The sequence below is a fragment of the Urtica dioica genome, chromosome 3, assembly GCF_054948205.1.
Source record: "Urtica dioica subsp. dioica isolate 48M chromosome 3, U.dioica_male_clone48M_v1_H2, whole genome shotgun sequence".
NCBI lineage: Eukaryota > Viridiplantae > Streptophyta > Magnoliopsida > Rosales > Urticaceae > Urtica > Urtica dioica.
This window is the reverse complement of record NC_142758.1, coordinates 50,023,420-50,045,041: the sequence shown is the minus strand read 5'-3', so window position 1 is coordinate 50,045,041 and position 21,622 is coordinate 50,023,420. Positions and strand designations below refer to the sequence as shown.

Here is a 21,622-nt window from a genome sequence, read left to right as displayed (position 1 = left end):
ATTAAGGATAAAATCCAGACATTCAATAAATAAACAGTTAACATAACGATCAAGTAAATTGCTTTCAATATTAATAATCATGGACGGAGCGTTATAAAACTCGTAAAAAATGGAGAGTAATATTTTGCATGTGTATATATATATATATATATATATATATATATATATATATATATATATAACTCGTTTACAAAGTAATGAAATTATCAATTCTTCCCTTTTTCCAAAAAAAAAAGGTAATGAAATTATCAATTATGGATGCTTGAAAAAACTCTGAACCTCTATAATGCGTTTTATTGCATTACGAACCAATCAAGAATCAACTACACACGTTATTACATAATTCAACTTCCAAGTTTTTTTTGTCTTATATACAATTCAAGCGAACCTTATGATCACAGAATGTGAAAGAAAGTTTAAGATCCATCCAAATCGCGCCTACATAATAATCATAATAATTTTGTCCGAACACCGATGGATTCCTCGTAAATTAAAGAAACAATTGCAATAAATAAATTACATTCAGAGAAATAAATAACTATAGAGAAGAGATAAGAACTGAAACGTGAAAGTGCTTTAGAAAAAAAAAAAAAAAATTTAAATCACACGTACGTACGTCACTGCCAACTCTGATCAAAAGTCACAAAAACACACACGAACACAAATGCATAAATGGTCCGAGAGAATTACAAATTGTTTCACTTCCTAAAAGAAAGCCAAAATATCAAAAAGTTCGACAAGCCAAAAAAAACTCCATATACATATATAGAGTAATCTCAGTATTTGTACGAGCACATGAAGAGGAAAATCGCCGCCACGGCGATCCCAAGGGGACCGGCGACGAAGTGGGTCCCACCGTTGCTATCTTTACCCATCTGCGGCGTTGACTTCGCCGGAGTCGTCGTTACCGGAGCGGTGGTTGAGTTAGATGAGAATATCGCAGCTTCTTTGGAGTTCGGATCTAACCCTAGAAGCTCTGTGATCATAATAAAAATTATAAACAAACAAAAAAATCAACGTACGATCAAACTATCAATTATCATCATTAATAATTTTATAACAAAAAAAAAAGCTTATATTTATCATCTATTTTCTCTACCACCATGAGCACTGGCGGCAGGGACAGCCACAAAGATAAAAATAAAAAATAAAAATAAAAAAAGAAAAAAGAAATAACCATTATTTTTCATCAAAAAATTACATTAGAATATTTCAAATTAGTCCCTGATATTTTTAACAAAAATAATCCTGTAATTATATCCGTCTAATTCCGTTCCTGAGTGTTAGAGCCAGAAATATTGTTGAGGCAGCACATAAGCAACAAAAATGTCATAGACTCAAATGAATAAATATATTAAATTGAAAGAAATTATGTCCAAAATATAAAATTTTCAAGAAGTTCTGATGCGTGTCAAACTCAAATAATTAAGACCATGAATTTATTAGTTATTATTGGTGTGGAAGTATATTAAACAGTGGGTTCTAATTTGAGAGACGTATTAAATTTAGCGGAAGAGTTTGGTGGGTGTTAGAAGTTCATTTTACATGCAAAACATTTAATGTCTTATGGGACGCTTGTACTTGCCACAACTAACAAAATTAAATATATTTTCTCAGCGGTACTCATTTCAAGAGACTTTAAGTGGAAAGTAACAACGGAAACAAAACAGGAACAGAAAAGAAAAAAATAAAGTATGGAACTACCGACATTTATTTATATGTTACTATGTATGTATATATCAAGTGGAGTAATAACAGTTGGCTGATATATATAAATATATATAGATATATTTACCACTTAATAGCTAACTTCCCAAATCAATTTCATGATAGCTGTATAATTACTATATATATATATATGCAAAACAAATCTATGGAACATATATGCCAAAACAAACATAAAACCAAAACAGAAATTCGCTCACAAGTTTTCACAAAGAGAAAGTCGTGATTCTAATTGAAATATATATATCCATTTACAAACAGAAAAGTGTTTTTAGACTAATTGTAAATCTTCACTTAGCTAGGGAACCAAATCTATACATTTAAATCGTTGTTATAATCTTATACTAACATCGTGCCCACAGTTATATTCTCATAAAAAAAAAATGACCATCGCTACTAAATTTTTAAACAGAATTATTACAGAAAAAAAAGAAGATGTTCATGCTTTAATTAGCATCCATCCTCTGTACAAACCCTAGAAAACACTAAAACAAAAAAATTAAGTTGAAATCAGGGTTTAAAATGTTAAAAAAAAAAAAAAACAAAAAACTTTCCGGGAAAATCCGAAATTCTGTTGATTATTTTGTTGCCTTTGAAAATAACAAAATTTGTGTCGGTAATATTTTTCAAAAAGCTTTCGCCGACACCTTCAACATCATATCATTAGAAATTTCCTTATAAAAACAAAAATTTCGCGAATAATCATCAACTACAAATATCCTAATCATGCATTTCAATTTCAATTATTAATCCCACAATTTAAAATCAAACCCCAATTTAAAATTTTCATCTAAATTTCTCGATCCAAAACCATACAAAAAAAAACTAGTTCACTAATAAAACCCCTCGAAAACACGAAAACTAAACCTCATATAAAATTTTTCTACAAAATCTCGCAATCCTAATCCATGCAAGTTAAAATATAGAGAGAGAGAGAAAAAAAAAAAAAAAAAAAAAAAAAAACTAAGTCACTAGTAGTGACGGAGCCAAAAAAGTCCATCAAGGGGGGCTAATTTGGAAAAAAAAAAATTCAGGGGGGGCTTGATTGTAAAAAATTTATAAAAATTGGGCCAAAAGTATAAATTTTCAAGGGAAAAAAATGTAATTTTTTTTTAAATGGGCAAAAAGTGCAAAAAAAATTAAAAATAAGCACATCAAACACGAAAATTAAAAATAACAAAAAAAAAAACGCGATGGTGAGAGATAGAAATGAATTACTAGGACACTCGGCCAAAGATGCGTTTTTGAGAGCGCAAGCTGATGGGAGCTGAAAGAGCTTGGCCTCTTGGACGCCGAGGCCCTTCACTTTATCGCTACCCGAGTGCGTCTGCTTCATTATGAAGCAGAGGCACTCGGGCTCGCTCTCCTTGATCCCCGACACTGACGTGCAACAGTCTTTCGTCGGCGTCTCCGCTTTTCCCGTCGCAAACGTCAGACACACCGCCAGCTTCTGCAAGTCCGCCCCGCACTTCTCCTCCATCGTCACCGCCGCCGCCGCTCCCCCCATAATTACCAATATTGCCACTCCCAACAACCTCATCATCATCATCATATTCTCTTCTTTCTTATTAGATGTATAGTGTGTTATATATAATGTATGCTTTGGGGTTGGGTGGGGATATATATATATATATATGTATTCTTGGAGTAGCTAGGTGTTGTGTTGTGTTGTGTTGTGTTGTGTGTGGGGTGTATTTATTGTGTCCGGCTTTGGGCAGCGTTATATCTTGACCGTTAGATATTGATCACTATGATGACAACAATGAGCTTGGTGGTTAGAGAGCATTAATGCGTTACATATAGTCATACGTATTGTCATGAATGAATATATATATATGTGTGAATAGTGGTGATTATAGGGCGGTACCTAGGTGGGAGAATTTATGGGGGGCCAAGCTCTCCTCTTAACTTTATATTATTTTTGTTTGTTTTAGCCCTGTTTTTTTTATTTTTTTTGTATTTATCCGACATAATCAGATATTAAGATCCATCTCTATATATTTATGTAATTAAGGAAGAAGCATATAAAAAATTTGTAAAAAAAAAAAAAACTTGATCTTTATCTTCCAAAAACTTTACTCAATCTCTCTCTCGTGATTATATGCGAGTTGAGTCGAGTTATGACGCTACATATTGTCATGAATATACGTGAATGGTGGGGGTGAGTGATGGTGATACAGTCTCTCTCTTCTCTCTCTCTCTCTCTATATTTATTTTGGTGAGAGAGAGCTTAATTACATTATTTCAAACAAAGACGGCATTGAATGAGCTGGTTGCGACGGAGAGTTGATCACACGTAATCTGCGCTCGGACACGTGTCAGACTAAGGCGGTGAGCGAGTTGTGAAGTCGCACAATCTACGAGGACTCCACTTGATATATGCCTTTCCATTCATTTATATGGAATAATGTATATACGATTGCCATATATGTGTGTGATATCAAGTTGGGGATGAGTATATATGGACTTGCTTATTATCATCATATGCATCGAGTAGTAACTTATAGGATTTACTTGTAATTAGTTGAGGTTTAACTGCTCGTTTCAAATAGATATACAATCAAACGTAAACTGTAATATAACCTGATTATTAGCAGTTGGGGCAACCTAATTCAAGTTTTATACTAAAACAATGAATTTTTTTGACCCATTAATTGATTTTTTACGTTCATAATCTCCAAAGTTTTGAAATTTAGGGCTAGTGATTATTTTATAAAACTTTTGTCAATTCTCATGTAGAAGAGTGTATTAAGTCTTGTACGATAAATTTGTGTGGATCGCGCATTTGATATATTTTTTTTTTATGATTTTAGCGTAATTAAACATGTTACCTAAAAAAAATAGATCAATACTTAACAACGCCGACAAGTGCAACGAAACCCGTTCACATAGTCTTCAAGATCATTTTCTAGAATCAGATTCATGAGGGGGACAAAACCACGACTTGTAACTTATAAAGAAGTAAGAACCTTGGAATAAGAAAGACGCAATCGATAGTGGAAACCCGTTTGATAAATCATTGTTGAACGCCACGGAAAACTCTGATAAATTCGAGACGGTTCTTGAAGAACTCAAAAGAGACACACTCTTATTTTCTTAATCCATCATTGTATATCTTTTTATTAATATGAAATACTATTTATAGGTATGAAATAACCATTCATGCTAGGCATACAAAGAGTCTCATTCTAGAGTCTAGACATAAATACACACTAATTAATATACTGAATACTCATAATCACACAAAATTTGTCTATCCACTTCTGAGTGATAATTAGACAACTACAAAGCAAGTGAACAGCCACATTAAATAACCATTTACCTCCCTCAATGCATATGAACCTTAATTATAGTGATTCGGGGTTGTTTGTTAGTTAACTCAAAAAGTTTTTGCTTTCTATTTTCTAATTTTTGTAGTTGTACTGAAAAATTATTTTGCAGTTGTTTTCAAAAAGCTGTTTGGTACAGTTTTCATTTTTGTTTTTGAGAAATTGAAAAAACTGAAAAAAGTGTTTGGTACAGTTTTCATTTTTGTTTTTGAAAAAATGAAAAGAGAAGATGAGGAGAAGGAAGAGAGAAGAGAATAAATTTTTTTCCAAAAATTTTCCAAAAACACATTTTATTTGTTTTCAGTTTTCTTTACTCTTTTACAAAACAACTTCAAAAATTTTTTTAAAAATTTTCCAAAAATTTTACCAAACACAATTTTCACTTTTTGTTTCATATTTTTTTAATTCAAAAACTCAAAAACACTTTTTGAGTTGATTATCAAACACACCCTTTGTCTTCAATTAGATTACTTTTAATTTTGGGCCAGAATGTGTCAACTTTGTTAAATCAGCCCATTTGGAGACTTATCGAATTGGTTGACTCTCAGTTTGAAAATTGGATTGATCATTTGAAAGTTATTTTTGAGTCTTCAAAAACCCACTTACATCATTATTGTCATTTGTTTCCATTTTGATTTTTCGTTAATTTGTATCACAGTCTTCCTCTTGAAATGTAATGAGCTCTTCGAAATGTCTTTATTTCTTCTTTCGTTAGATCACATCATTCGATCTGGATTTCTTGCTCGAATTCAGGTTTTGGTATCAATTTATTAGCCTAGCAGCTTACAGTCCCAATAAAACATATTTTCTAAATTTTTAAATTGTCTTTTATGCCACTTATTTACTACAGAACATGTCATGTTGCAACTTGTGTTCCCATAATAACACGCAAATAGGTTCTACCCATGATAGATCCTTAAAGACTGCACGTGAAATTAACGTGACGACGTTATTGTATGCCAAGTACTAAAAAACAACAACGATGTTTCACAAATATTAGTGAGTGATCGATGATTTTAAAATATATGTTAAATTTGACTTCCATTCCATGTACGCAACTGTGAAATCATAATTATAAACCAAAAAAAAAAAACTGTGAAATCATAATAATACTTTAAAAATAAATTATTGTTGAAAATTTTCCTAGAGTATAAAGTGGTTTTATATATTATTATTATTTTTTGGCTCGCAAATATTCAGATTGTGTAGTATTCAGATGTATATTTGACATTTCCTTTCAATCATTCATTCATATGTGTTACTCATATAATTTGTATAGTCCGAACACGAGCTCGAAGACACCGAAAACAAAAGAAATTCAACACTGAATCCGAGTCAAATAGGTCCGAAGACTCTTTAAAGATGAAGAATATGATCCGTTCATAAGTTAAGAACGAACCTATCATGCAGAACTTCGGAGAGAATAAAAGATTATAGGTCAAAGACTGGCAAACCAAATATAAACATGTGTAAACAAATTTAAACTCAAGTAAAACGCTCACCTCAACGGTTATGCCGAGTAGATGAGGAAATAACCACCAACTACGCACGTTTTGGGAGCGGTTCCTTGATAACCGCCTGAGACATAGGATTGATCACAAGAAGAGAAGGCTTTTCGAAAACATACATTTTTTCCTTTTTACTATATTCGTATGTATTCAGAGATAATCTTGTATAAACACTTGGAATTTTCGGTACTGCACGTTTAGAACCAAGTGTTCTTCGTAAGACGATTGTTGTACTAACTTTGTCTGTCAACAATATGAAAATGGAATAATGTAAATACGATTTCCATATGTGTGTGATATTAAGATGGGACGGGTATATATGAAATAAAGTATTAAACCATATATGCTAACGATTTATAAAAATAAAATAAAAATTTGATCAACTTAACTATTTATATAGAAATGGTTAAGAAATAGAACTGAATTTGGTTTAAATTATAGAGATAAATAATATGAATGAGAATGACAACATTGTTCGCACACTTTCCCTTTAATTTCAAAGTTTACTATTATAACGCTCTAAAGTGAAAGGGTAATTTTCATACTTTTATAACTTTCCGTTTGAGCCCACGTATTTATTTCTGGACCGTGCATAGTTTGTTGAGGCCTGATCTTTGTCTTCCATGTTCATCAATGGGCTTTTGGGCTTAGATGAATTCAATTCCAAAATATGTCCATGAAAGGTGGTGTGAAGCTTTCGCATCTAACCATTTTTTCACATGTTTATTCCAATAAATGGTTTATTTTTAGGCGTGTATGGAGCTCAAAAGAAATTCTCCAACAATTAGCAAACTTTAAGACATAATTTTTTAAGACATAACTTTCGCATCAATGTGGCATGTTTGTGTCATATTTTAAAGTTATGCATGATTCAGTCCGATTCAACACTAGTCACAACGATCTAAATATTTTAAACTTGTCACACCATATAAGAGAAAAATCATATTATACCAAATTTGTAAAAATAGTCCGGTCCGTTATAGATCTTTAAATCATTTTAGACCACATTGTTTTGAACTATTTTAGATTATTTTAAATCAAGTCATCGTAGCTCCAAATCGTTGAAGATCCTTTTAAACCATGAAAATAAACATATTTTTCGACAATATTACAAGCATTAAAATATCCTAATTACAAAAACAAGACTATCACAAAAGTCCTTAGTTACTTATGACTTATGATATAGAGATCTTATGTTGATCATTCTCTTTTCAAGGTGGGATATCTTAACCCTATATGTTAATCATTCTATTTTCAAGGTGGGATATCTTAACCGTTACTACACATGCCTAATGCGTTGGAACAAAACGAGGCCTTATCAATCAATTCAGCATTATTTAATCCGCGGAATAAAGAACTATAATACATATCACCTCTATGTAACAACACATCCATCAACTTATTTGAAAAAAAATCAATCTTCCTTAACAAAAAAATATATATATCAATCAACATTGTCGCATGGACACTGTTTTCTTTTGGTTTTAAAGTTCTTTTAGAGAATATTCAATATAGCATTATCTTCGTCCCCCTTTTTTTTGTCACATTAAATTAGCTCCATTTATCGCTATTTAAATTAATTGCCAAAAAAAAAAAAAAGTATTCAAAGTCTAACATAATGATATCAGAGATGGTGATCTGGTAGGAAGCACAAAAATTATTTATGCCCTTAAAATTGGATTGTGACCACGTGGATTTGAAATCTTGTCGTCTCACACCCGAGGCTGTTTAACTTTAACTTAAGTTTACCGTTTGTGTTTCGTCTATAAAAATTGGGAGGGATATAAAGGTTATGGTTTTGTAACTACTGTTTTTATTTCTTTTTAAATACCCAATCATCTCTTCTATTTAATCGAAATGCGAAATTTATACTTTCAGTTTTTAAAAATATCAGACATATCCTTTTATATTAATTTTATTTTAATATAATTGATATATATATATCTCCAAAAATATATTATATTGCAAATACAACCATTTTCGTTTATTTTTTACAAAAAAAAAAAAAAAGAATTCCCCAAATACCTTTAAAATAATAAATATTTATTTACTGTTAAAAAAATCAAAGCTTCTATAATTAAAAAAATCCTTAACTTTTATAAAGAAAGTTTTTAATTTAATTTTTTTATATCTAAAATAGGAAAAAAAAAAGTTATTTCATTAAGGGTATTTTGGAGAATTCAATTTTTTTAGTGGCTGCGTTTGGCATAGCTTTGCTTAAAAAAAAGGGTAATTAAGCTAAATAGCCTCCTGAAAATAGGCAATTTATTTTTAGCCAACATTTTGTTAATAAGTGGTAAATAGCCAGGATGATTTATTTACAGCAAGAACAGGACGAGAGTACCCTTATATTTTCCCGCCCGCTATGTATCGGCTCATTAATACGTGATCAGCTCTAATATTCGTCATTAATGCTCGCGCAAATTGAAGAGGTAATTAAAACCGTATAGCTGCGTTCACACTTCACACGCAAACCACTCTCATTTATTGTTTTTCAAAAAAAAAAAAAGAAGAAAGATGGACGAGAGCTGAGAGAGAGAGAGAGCCGAGAGAGAGATCGAGGGAGTGAGAGCTCGAGGAAGAAGAGAACGCTCGACCGAACCACCACCAAACACCCCGTCATGAGCGGACCGGGGAGTCGCCGGGAGTTGCCGAGAAGAGATTGACGAGGAGTTCGGCTGGAATTCATCAAATTGAGAATGTATTTCCCGTGAAAATTCATCAAATTGAGAAGGTATTCATCAAAGAGAACCGTCGCAATTCAAGAGATTGATCTTTTTTTCCTCTCGTGCTCCCTGTTTGAATTTTCTGAGAAGAGAAGAATCTGCGTCTAGAGGTCCCGATCGATATTATGGACTCCGCGAAGAACAGTTTTTTTTTCCCCAGTATATTCGTGTAAATAGAAATCATATTTACAGTATATTCATGTAAATACAAAGCGTATTTACAGTATATTCATTGTAAATACAAAGCTTATTTACAGTATATTCATTGTAAATTGAAAGCTTATTCACAGTATATTCACTGTAAATATTGAATATTGTTAACAGATTTGAATAATAACAGATTATTGTTGAATATTCGTGTAAATATTGAATATTTGAATAAAGCGTTCAACAAATATCAACTATAAATATTTTCAATAAATAGAATTATTATTAACAGATTTCCAGTAAATACTTTGTAACAAAATTAGAAACTAATAACCTAAAAATATGCGCTCATAATAACTACCTGCACGAATTCAAAATTAAATTTTGAATCAGAATTTTCAAAAATCTCGCAAATATTGAATATTGTTTAATTAAAACTTGCCGATTTTTTTTTCAAATTTCAAACAAAAAAACTGCCTAAAAAAGAAGTTACTAAATCGGTCAAACAAGGGCAAATCAGTAAAAAAATCCTTCATAAATGAGCTGCCACGTAAGCATCTAGGCTATTTACGGATTATTAACAAAACGTTGACCAATTTTAAATTGCTACACATTACGTGGCTTAAGCAGCCAATTTTTTGTAAAAAAAATGATTTTAAAATAGATGTACGAAAAAACTGTTGTTTTAAAAAACAGATGAGTGTTTTAAAAATGATTTAGTGTTTGGTAAAATATATATTAATATTTCTAAGTAATAATTATTTATATAAAATGTAATTAATAATAATAATAAGATATATTTTGGTATATAAAAAATATATCAAAGTGGGTGTCTATAGAATGTAAAAAATAAATTATAAATTTTGGCGACGTCAAAAAAATTATTTGATAAAGCATATAAAGATAATTAGAATTAAAAGTTAGTGTAAAAGAAAAAAAAAGTTAAGAGAGAGAAACTACAAACTAAAAACTAGTTACGTATAAAAGCTACAAATTATAGATTTTTGTTTTTTAGTTAAAATATTCAAAAACACTCTTTAGCTTTTAGAAAAAACAATTTTACCAAATATTTGAATATGATTTAACTTTTAGAAAAACTAAAATCAAGGTTAATAAGCTAAGCCAAACATAACCAGTAAAAAAAATGATAATGGTGATATTTGAAATATATCATGTTTTTAGAGAGATACACGTTATTTATATTAAGCTGAAAGAGTCTGATATTTTTGAAAACTAAATATATAAATTTCGTTTTTCTATTAAACAGATGGTATAATGTTGATATAAAACTATACACTTTTTTGTTAAAATGTCTTCTTCGAATATATACTAATTAATAGAATTTCATGTTTCATGGTTATTTTTTCATTCTTCTGACCAGATTTTTGTAATTAAAATGTTTGAGGTAAAAAAACAATGTCATGCTTATATATATAAACATTGAATTACAAAATGTTTAATTATACCGTATTCAGTTATGTTTTTTCCTCACGATAAAAACCTGTGTGTACTAACTACCAATATGAACTTTCCATAGTTTCGCTTATTAGATTACATAATAAGTCGTAAATTTGTGTAAGTATTTTCGTATAATTGTAAATGTATTATCATCAATGCATGTCATGTCATATTAAGATAAAAGGGTCCACGTACGCTATTATTGGTTAGGTACAGATTAAAGTTTTAACTTCATATTGTCGTGTTACTATTTAAATCTCTCTTAAGTTTTTCTTTGAAAAAAAGCTTAAAATACAGCGATTGAATTTAATGACGATCATCTGGGTTGATAAACTTTATATACATTACGCATATAAAATATTCAGCTTATTCCAAGATGGATATAGACAGAGCCAAAAAAGCAAAGCTTAAGGGAGTAAAAGGCATAATAATCATTTAGAAGGATAATAAGTTATACTATTAAAGAGGGACAAAAATTAAACTTTGATTTAAAATTAATATTTATTACAAAATTATAAATTTTAATTAAGAAGGGATATATTTTAATTTTATAACCTTCATATTAAATTTAAGGGCTGTTACAATAAAATAATTAATATATAATTAAAGGGAGCACAAATTGACAGTTTGATTTATTTATAAATTAAAGACGTTAAAGGCTTCTATGTTCTTTAGTTCTTCCTGAAGCCAACATTATGTCATTTCACTTTATTAGAAATCTTAACCCTGATTTTTGTTTTTTTTTAAATAATATAATCTGGAACTCTTACTAAATTTTATAACCCTATAGTCAACGAGGAAATTTGTTGCGTGAGAAAACTTCTGTTATTTTGGTGATATCTAAGTTCATTTCATTATATATAAAATTTATAAATATCTCGCTGTCGGTATGTGCTAGTCATGCATATTATATGTATAATATCTTCGCTCAAAAATAAATAAAAGATTGGTTGTGTAAATCTCAAGCAAGCAATCTAAAATATCAGTTCGAAGATGATAATCGATCTATAGTTTCTATACCAACATGATATGGACCCTTTAATTAATCTATATTTTTCTTTATTACTTAGAAAAGAAAATCAAAATTATGTACTCTATATCTTATCTTTTCATAGGGACGGCCTACCATTTAAATGATCTGCGAAGCCCAAATTAATTAATTAGCTGCACCAAATTGAAATAAATCATCCATTAAAAATTAATTATGCAATAAATGTTCCATTAAATTCTTAACAATTGAAAACGTTTCACTAAATGACCGAACAGGTCCGAAAATTTTAAAATATTATTACAGATTAAATAAACTTGTACGCATAAAACATAATTCTACAATCATTTATCATATAAGTTTACAAATTATTCAATAAATGATTACCTATTCTCTATATTTAATAATAATTTAGCGTTTTTTTTTAAAGCAAATATATACATAACAAACAATAATTATCACAAAAACAACAATTGTTACTTACAAAAACCTCAATCATTTAAAAATATTCCAGTTTTTAATTTATCAATCATTTAAAACCTCATCCATTTTTCTTCCGTATCAATCACCTATCTTCCTTCTCATTCAAATAAAAACATCCCTCCTAAAACTTCAAAATATATACATATATATATATATACAAAAATATCCCCTTACATTATCTTCCTCCTATAAATCTTTACCCCATAAAACTCAAACCAAAGACAACGCTCCCAAAGTCCCCAACTTCCATTTTCATTTAATTTCTTTTTCTCTTTCTAGATTCAAAAAATATTCTCTCATTTTTGTCTCTTCTTCTTCTTCTTCTTCTTCTTCTTCTTCATACACTCCAAAAAATAAAAAAATAAAAATATCATCTTTCTCCCAAATCAAAGAAAACCCTCCAAACTTCCATTTTTCCTCTCCTCTTTCTTTGCCTTCTCTTTTTTAGATAATTAAAAAAAAAAAAAAAAAAAACCCCACTTATATACTTCTCCTCCTTCCTTTTAATATATCCCATATATACGTACATAGTTACACACACACAGACACAAAAAAAAAAACTCAAGAGAGAGAGAAGAAAAAAAAAAAGATGAAGCAACACAACAAGGTATTGGGATCGGAGCAAAAGAGACGTTGGACATGCATGACCGGACTAACCCTAGCCCTAGTCCTCGGCGGCGCTCTCCTAATCGCCGCCGTCATCAACCTCGACTCCAACTTCACTTCCCGCCTCTGCCCCTCCGTCACCACCGCCACCACTAACGCCGTCACAACATCCGGCGACGCCGTCAACAAGCTCCGCGCCATCCTCCACTACGCCACGTCCAAGGTGGTCCCGCAGCAGTCCAAGGCCGAGATAACGGTGACGCTCGACGTCATAACGTCGGAATATAACGGCGTCGATAAGGGCTTCAACTTCCTCGTCTTCGGTTTGGGACACGACTCGGTGATGTGGGAATCGTTCAACTCAGCGCCAACAGGAAAAACTCTGTTTTTGGAAGAAGACCCCAAGTGGCTCCAAACCGTCCTAAAAGACAATCCTAACCTCCGGGCCCACCATGTCAATTACCGAACCCAGCTCCAACAGGTAAGCCCAATCAAACAATGCCACGTGTCTCGAAGAATTAGTAAGAACTGATATTTTTTTTTTTTTTTTTTTAATTTTTTTTTTCACTGGCATATAGATAGGATATTATGGGGCCATTTGGTTTAGTTTTCTAAACTCGTTTTCTGTTTTTAAATTTTGTTTTTTTATTCTAATTTTTAAATTAAAAAAAAAAATTTAGAATTACGTTTCAGAATATTTTAAATGTTGTTTGGTTATGTTTTCCATTCAATTGTATAGAGATAAAATAGAAAATAACTTTTCATTGTTTTCTGTTTTCTAAACAAATTTTAAAGAAAACAGAAACATGATTCTAAATCTGTTTTCTAGAATTTATAACCGAACAGTTTTTCTAAAACTGTTTTCTGGAATTTAGAATCAGAAAACAGAAAACAGGAATGAAAAACTTAAACAAACGGGGCCTATATTTTTTGTCCGAATTCCAATAGGTTAAATTAAAAGTATATTTTTCATTTTTTGTTTGTTTTGTTATTATTATTGAATTTTACATGTGTGGCCCCAAAAAAAAATTGGGATTAAATCATTAATCACTTTGTTTCGTGTGTTCATGTCGGTGGTACTTTTAGAATGTGATTTGGGAAATTCTTTGGACGGAATGGAAATTTTGTAGTTATCATTGGATTGGTATCATTGTTTTAATTAAAGGTCTAAATGATTGTCCAAATTAAAAGCTAAATAAAATGTAGATTTTATTATGGCGCTTAAAAATGTGGACGGATCTTCTTTCTAATTATAAATTAAGTCATTAATAATGGGGTTATACCATAGCTTACACGAGTGGAAATAAGGAAAATAGAGAATTTATAATGCCAAAGTTTGATTGGTTTTACTTTAGGTGCCATGGACTGAAAACACAATGATATGAATAAGTTGGACTTTTTACATTCCAAACCACATTTTATATTTAATGAGTAGTTGAATACTTATTTGCACTATAAATTAATCGAGTAGAGAATCCCATTGTGTTGGTCATACTCATATTGTATCGTATTGGAAAAAATTGTCAACAAAAAGTTAATGCATAAATATTTTATACGATTATGGAAGATATTACCCCTAAAATTGATTATATATTAGATGATTGATACGATTATATAGAAGATATTACTCCTAACATTGCTTTTTTAATAAATATAAATCCAAAAATACCATGCATTTTATTGCCTTTGTATTTTTTGTGTTCTTAAAAGATTGATTTTTTATTATTATTATTCTTTTTGGAAGAAAAAATAAATAAAAAACGACATAGTCCAAGTTTAATAAAATTCGCAAGTAGTGTCCATCCGTTTATTAACTTAGATTCTTAATTATTTTGTAAATTAATTAATTGTGAATGATGATTATGTGTGCTCTAAATATTTATAAAATTAGCCCCTCTTAAACTTTTTTTTACATATTAGCTCCCCTCTAATTTAGGTTTATGGCTCCGTCCCTGATTCTTGATGTCATTATTCTCTATTATTAATGATTGATTAATTACTCAGTCGAACGAGCTTATATCGACGTACCGAGCCGAGAAGCGATGCGAGGCAGAGAAGGCGTGGCCGCTGAAAGGGAACACGGAGTGTCGTCTGGCTCTCGAGAATCTCCCGCGGGAGGTCTACGAGACAGAGTGGGACCTCATCATGATCGACGCGCCACGTGGCTACTTCCCCGAGGCTCCCGGCAGAATGGCCGCGATCTTCTCCGCGGCAGTTATGGCGCGCCACCGCCGGTCCCGCCCCGGGCCCACCCACGTGTTCCTCCACGACGTGGACCGCCCCGTCGAGAAGCTCTTCGCCGAAGAGTTTCTCTGCCGCAAATACTTGGTCAAAGCCGTCGGTAGGCTTTGGCATTTTCGCATCCCCTCGGGTCGTGATATCGGCTCTCGCGCTAGCAACCACAGTTTTTGCTATAATTCTGTTTGAGATCGTTTCTCGTTTCGTTTTGTTTGTTGGAATAGAGAAATTTAAGAAGGAGATGATTATGTATATCGAACTGCAAAATTTTATATGATATTTGTGGAAGCTATATGTATTATTTCTCACTGTTAAATTCCATCTTAAAACCAATTGGTGTCAAATGGAGAATTTCACCCGATATATAAACACATGTTTATTTACACACACAATCAATATGGGACTATCTCATTTCTCACATGATATATTTCCTCTAAAATAATATAATAACTTCTTAGTTTCTCATTCAGTCCTTTCAATGTGCAATTCCTAACAATTCTTGAGAAATATTTTATACCTTACCTTAAAACAGCTATTTTAAACTATTTTTCAATTGGTTACAATTAAATAGAGATTAAATATAACCAGAGACGAAGCCAGAAATCTAAGTTTGGGGTGGCTAATTTGCAAGAAAAAATCCAGGGGAGGCTGATTTGTAAATTTTGAGGGTAAAAAATGTAAAAAATAAAAATAAAAATTGGCAAAAAATGCAAAAAAAAAAAAAAAAAAAAAATCAGGGGGGCTATAGCCCTCTCTCACTTTCATGTGGCTTCGTGCCTGAATATAACCATGAAATTTGCCTAAAATTAATTGAGGGGTTAGCAGAAATTAACTGATTTAATTGCTAAGATTAAGCATTTAACGGATAGGGTTTTTTTTAAGGTATATTGAGTATTATTTTTAAATTAAAATTGTTCATTTGCTTAAGGTAACATTAACAAATTAAAAATTAAAAATTAAAGATTAAAGGTATTCGAAATCTCATTGTTTGGGACGATATATAATTATATTTGTTGATACTATTAAGTTCATACCTAACATTAAATTAAGTTTTAGTTCTTCTGAATGTTGTCGAGCTATGTAAAATTACATTAAATTCTTCGTTCGATATATATGCACTAGTAAGTCTCAAGACGCAGGTGAGACTACTCAAAATATTTACTTTTATATTTTTGTTTCCAAAGATAGACTAGATGCTCAATATTGATTTTTTTTCATCACCTTAAGTAGTTCACACTCCACATATATAATTCGTTTATTGTCCACTTTGCATTAAACTCCAAGGTAGGTTCGGTTCCTAAATATTGGACCACGCGCATTTCCATTACTAAAATTGAAGAATTAAGTCAACAAACACTGAAAACTTTCTCAAGTTGATGACCTATATAAAACTAATTTCAATGTTTAATTTACTTCTATTTAAGTTCCAAACTTCACAATAACTAGCTTATAAATACGGACCCAAATTTTCAAAGGCAATAAAAGGTGTTCTTTTAGCAACTATGCATAAAAGGTGTTTTTTTTTAACAAATTACTTTTTACTTTTTAGTTTTTACCAACTCTACTATGCTTCGAATCTCACTGACTTTCCCGGTTAAAATTTATAACTATTTTTATAAGTACCAACAAAAAAAAAGCCTGAAGTCGGTGTGCATAAAAATGGAAAAGATGAAAACAAACACGCATAAAAGAAAAGTTAAAAAGTTAAGAACAAAAATCTCGATCTTAGGGTATTGAAAGTCTCAACTCTCAATATGGTTGAGAAATTCTATAGCGTTAATAACGGACGAGTAAGACAAGTTCCACAAAAGTTGATATGTTTGGGAGAAATCCAAAGTAAAGCTATCCTTTTGACCTTTTTATGGAGAGAAGGAAATTACACAATGAAAGCGACACCTATTTTTACTACAATTGTGTTTTTTTTAATGCATTCTTATATAGTATATAAACATTTATATTAGATACCGATTTAAAAAAGAAAATAAAAAAATTCAGAAGACCTTTTTTACATTTCATAAGGTTTTACCTTCCATCCTCACAAAATTCAGAAGACCTTTTTTACATTTCATGAGGCTCATAGTAAGTAGTTATTTTTTTTTTGTGCTAAACAATTAGGAGTTACCGGTTTACATTTTTATTGTCCCGGTGAAATTTTTTTGAGTAAGAGAATCAATATTATTGACGAAATCATTTATTTGCCCTTTTGAATTTTGAAAAATGCCCTCCCACATGCGTTAAGCTGCAATGTTTTGTCCGAAAGCTTTTTTTTTTTTTTGGCAACTTCCTAAACATTTAGCATAGGTTTTGAATTTATGTATAGAATTTAATACACTTAAAACTTGATAACCGTGATTCGTGTCTATTTTCCGGTGCTTCCCACTTGAGCAGGTGTTGTCGTTTTCATTTTAAAATAGAAAGAAAAATACCGTCGATTTACTATTATTTTAGAAAGAAAAAAAAATGATAGTCAGAAAATGGTCGAATTAAAATGAGCCAAAACAACACTAGACATTAAAGTTGTGGCAGAGCATGGATGGAGACTTGGCCATATGTGAGATTTGCTCAGATTACTTACGTTGAAAATGACAGGTCTTCTTACACATTTATACAGCGATCAAGTAATTTGAAAAATAAAGAAGAAAAAAAAACGTTAGCGTGTTCCAGGAGCTGGGCAAACTAGAAGAACAATTCAAAGTATTAAAATTACAGAAATAGTAATTTTAGTGTTACATTTCTAAACGAAAAAATTATACATAATAGTCGTTTAAACTCTTTTTACATTTTCTGTTTTGTTTTTTTAACGGTTAAAAATTATTAAGATTATATTTTTATGAATTAAACTAAACAGAACCAAAACCTGTAAACAAATTATATAAGATAAATAGAAAAACATAGAGGAAAATGATTGTTTATAATTTGACAAGCACTCTTTTTCCGATAAAAGCGGTAGACTCGTAATTTCACTATTAATGTAGCTAACTTATCCAAGGCCCATTAAAAACGGCCCAATAAGAAAATTTCGGCCCAGTTTATAACATTACATTTGCCCACAGGTTCAATGGATGACATAAGAAACGTTCAACAACGAATATAACTTGTATTATATAATTATGATTAACTTGAGACATAGACATCCATGTTTCTAAGACTATAATATTACTAATTTTGTTTTCAATCACAAGTTAGAAACTATGACATGTTATGAGAGTACATATCAGATAACTCATTAGTTTTTGGAGGGAAAAAAAATAATACAATAGATAGTTAATTTTAACTTCCCATCCCAGCTGAGTCTGATGATGATGGCACTGAAGCAACTATGTAAAACAGAGATGGGTAAAACAAAAGAGCATGTAACTCCAGAAATTAACAATCTGTACAAAGACCAACCAAAACACGCTACAAAAAGTATTTCATCCGATCGTCTCTCCTCATCGCATTGTAAACAGCTTGAACCTTTAAATTACCACCAAAATCCATGTTAGTTACAACTAGTTTTGGGTCGCCTTTACACAAATTTATTCACTTCGATTAGCCAGCGAAAAAACATTCGGTACAGATATTTTGCAAAATATAATTCTGAAACCGAATTTTATTTATAGTTTTTGCTTGATTTACTTTGATAAATTTTAATCGAAAATTCACGTTGAAAAGGTTAATTTAAAGTTGTTAAAAAAAAACGATCAGAGAGAGAGAGAGAGAGAGACCTGTTCGCTTGATACGACTTGAACAGGACCTATGTTCACAGAGATATATTTGCCCCGTGATGAACTTTTTTGCTTCACTCGGCCCTGCGAAACCGCGAAAATAAAGTCAATTTTTCATTGTCGTTTTCTTTTTCTTTTTTGTGTATGTTTTTTTCCTTCTTGAGTTTACAAGCCAACCAACAGTTGATTTTCCATACACCAAATATCACACTTCATTCTCTATCAAACTATATCATTCATCACGAAGTAACTAACCAAAGTGAAACATGGTTTTTAAAAAAAATTATTAAAAAAAAAAACAGTTTATCAAGCACTAAAGGCGCCATAAAACTATGCAGCTATGCACTGAGTGAAATGTCATTACTAGTCCAAGAACTTGATCTGAGGCTCGAAATTTTGAAACTTCGTGTTCCGATTAAATGAATTAGTAACCAAGTAATCATACAAATTCTCACATTCTTACTAATCTATGGACTGTAATTCGTTTGCAGCTCTAAAACTATGTTCCATTTCACATAAATTCAAGAAATTCAAAAGCTTTTCTATATAAGTCGGTCTTCGAACATACTAACATTTCTTTCTCTATGGAACATAATGCTCATCCGAAAAATTCAAAATGTGTACCTCGGGGATAGGTTTTTGAATCACGGATTCGACAGCAATAACCATAGAATGAACGAAATCATCACCGCCGGTTCCAATCGCCGTGAATCCTCGAACCGTCGGATATGAGTTCACCTGTTGGAATTCAATTCACTCGATAAACTAAAATTTCAATTCGATTGAAATTGAATTACCATTTTTGTTGTTCATGTGATTGTGATCAAGCGATTCATTTTTTCACATACCTTCTGGTCCAATTGAAGCCATTCGTTTGTAGAATCGTCGGTGACTGTGCCTCCGATGACCACATTCGTCGTCTGACCAACTCTCCCTTCTGTCCTCGAAACCTCTGCTTTAAGAAGAAGAACCGAAAAAAAAAACCCTAATTATCACCAATCAAACAGGAAAAAACTCGAGATTTGAAGAACGGAATAACCAGAAGCTTTCGAACGACCTGAAATCGCTTTGAGAACCACTTCCTGCGGCGGACCTTGCTCGTCCTGAGCCGAGGAATCGGGAATTTCTCGGTGGCAGCAACTGAGTCGGCGAGTCCGAGTCGCCGAGTGAAACTGCCGAGTCCGAGCGAGCCTGAGCTTCGACAGAGGAGAGTCCGAGACTCGGAACGAGGTTCGAACGGGTCGCCATGGCTCTGCTAACAGGACCGAACGAAGCATCACAGTTCGAGACGCCATTTTCTCTTCGACTTGACGATTTTGGGGTTTATCTGGTTTTATTCAATTTTTCATAAAAACGAGTGAAAATAATGTTGAAGAAAAAAGGTAAGAGATATTCTTTTATTTTTATTGCTGTATATTACCGCCATTTTATTTTTTGCTCTCTAATAGACAGAATTGTCCTCCCATTAGATCTCAAGCTGAGGTCAAATTTGTCTTATGCTCGCTTTTTAAAGATAATTTTGGTTGCTTATTACGTGTGATAGAACATGAAAATTAGATTATAAGAAGGACTTCTAATCCGGTGAAGGAAGTTGCGTCGGAGAAAAAGAAAGTTGTGTTTAAAAAGACTTGTACTCCGATTGAGGAAGTAAGCGTGACTCATAAAACTTCTAAGTGAGGACAATCTTAAGTTTCTATCTTTTTCTCGCCCTCAAAGTTAATCAATAATTTTTCTCGAATTGTCGTTGAAATCCGATAATATTAAATACTTGACAGCTCTAGCTCAGATTTGTTGAGAAGTCGGATTCTAGCTTCCAGGTGCCTCTGTCGAGATCCAACTTGTTGAAGCGGTCATCTACAAAATACGGGTATGAGCGCGAAGCTGGAAAGTGTTCAGATCGCCACTACTGCTTATGACATGCTTGACATTGACTAGCTTAGCTCGCCTTTTAGTGTTTTGGGTTGGTCTTCGATTAAACTAACTCGATGACATGAGATCGGACTCTCTGAGCTGTTCGATTAGACCTTGATTGGTCCAACTCGACCGAGCTTTGAGTTTGGGTCTATCCCCGTTCGGTCCAGCTCAATGATTTTGGGATGGACCTTGAACAACTCGACTCGATAATATTGTGGTCCGCAATACATCGTTCTTTTGAATGCCCAAAAATATTTCAGCAAGAGGACGAAATCTTACACCAACAATATTCCTATATAAGCTAGATTAAATATTCGATTCAAATATACTTATGTAAAATAAATCTAATAAGACACTTTGATCTTTATTTTCAATTTTGCTAGTTAAGAGAGATATCACGTTTATTGATATTCGAAGTTAGTCTATTTGAGCTAATCAACTTCCGGTATTAATAAACCAACACCTACCTTTGTACAAAACCTTTTTCTCTATGTGATTTTAATGAAATTGATTTGAGCCATCATCGGACACATGCCACATTTGATCTTATAATTTGATGGCATTTGATAAGCTCTACAAAATTAAAATCAATTTGTTTCCCTCAAGGTCGAAGGCCTCGAAACAATCGGCCAAACTCCAAAGGCAAACTTATTACAGAAAGCCCGGGCTATTCGAAGGTGGAAAATAAGTGGTATTTATCCATCAAACTTATTTTAGAGTATGAAACTTCTCGATTTTTTTTTCACTTCTAGAATATTGAATCTCGTACGATCGAACAAACAAACAATCATCC

At 31.8% G+C, this 21,622-nt stretch overlaps 3 protein-coding genes across 3 annotated transcripts; 1 reads left to right on the top strand and 2 right to left on the bottom strand.

Moving 5' to 3' along the window:
- Window positions 1-415: 415 nt before the first annotated feature.
- On the bottom strand, window positions 416-3,363 carry LTPG1 (glycosylphosphatidylinositol-anchored lipid protein transfer 1). Its single transcript, XM_089609938.1, has 2 exons — window positions 2,944-3,363; window positions 416-976 (listed from the first exon to the last, which is right to left on the bottom strand). The coding sequence occupies exons 1-2, from the start codon at window positions 3,275-3,277 to the stop codon at window positions 777-779; spliced, it is 534 nt and encodes a 177-aa protein (XP_089466064.1). The 5' UTR covers window positions 3,278-3,363; the 3' UTR covers window positions 416-776.
- A 9,193-nt stretch (window positions 3,364-12,556) lies between these two features.
- LOC149403570 (glucuronoxylan 4-O-methyltransferase-like protein (DUF579)) lies at window positions 12,557-15,506 on the top strand. Its single transcript, XM_089609834.1, has 2 exons — window positions 12,557-13,451; window positions 14,975-15,506. Exons 1-2 carry the CDS (start codon window positions 12,954-12,956, stop codon window positions 15,395-15,397), a joined length of 921 nt encoding a protein of 306 aa, XP_089465960.1. The 5' UTR covers window positions 12,557-12,953; the 3' UTR covers window positions 15,398-15,506.
- Window positions 15,507-18,281: 2,775 nt separating this feature from the next.
- LOC149403569 (phosphoribosylformylglycinamidine synthase) lies at window positions 18,282-20,306 on the bottom strand. The gene is made up of 5 exons (XM_089609344.1): window positions 19,973-20,306; window positions 19,764-19,867; window positions 19,540-19,653; window positions 18,916-18,999; window positions 18,282-18,664 (listed from the first exon to the last, which is right to left on the bottom strand). Exons 1-5 carry the CDS (start codon window positions 20,208-20,210, stop codon window positions 18,608-18,610), a joined length of 597 nt encoding a protein of 198 aa, XP_089465470.1. The 5' UTR covers window positions 20,211-20,306; the 3' UTR covers window positions 18,282-18,607.
- Window positions 20,307-21,622: the final 1,316 nt, after the last annotated feature.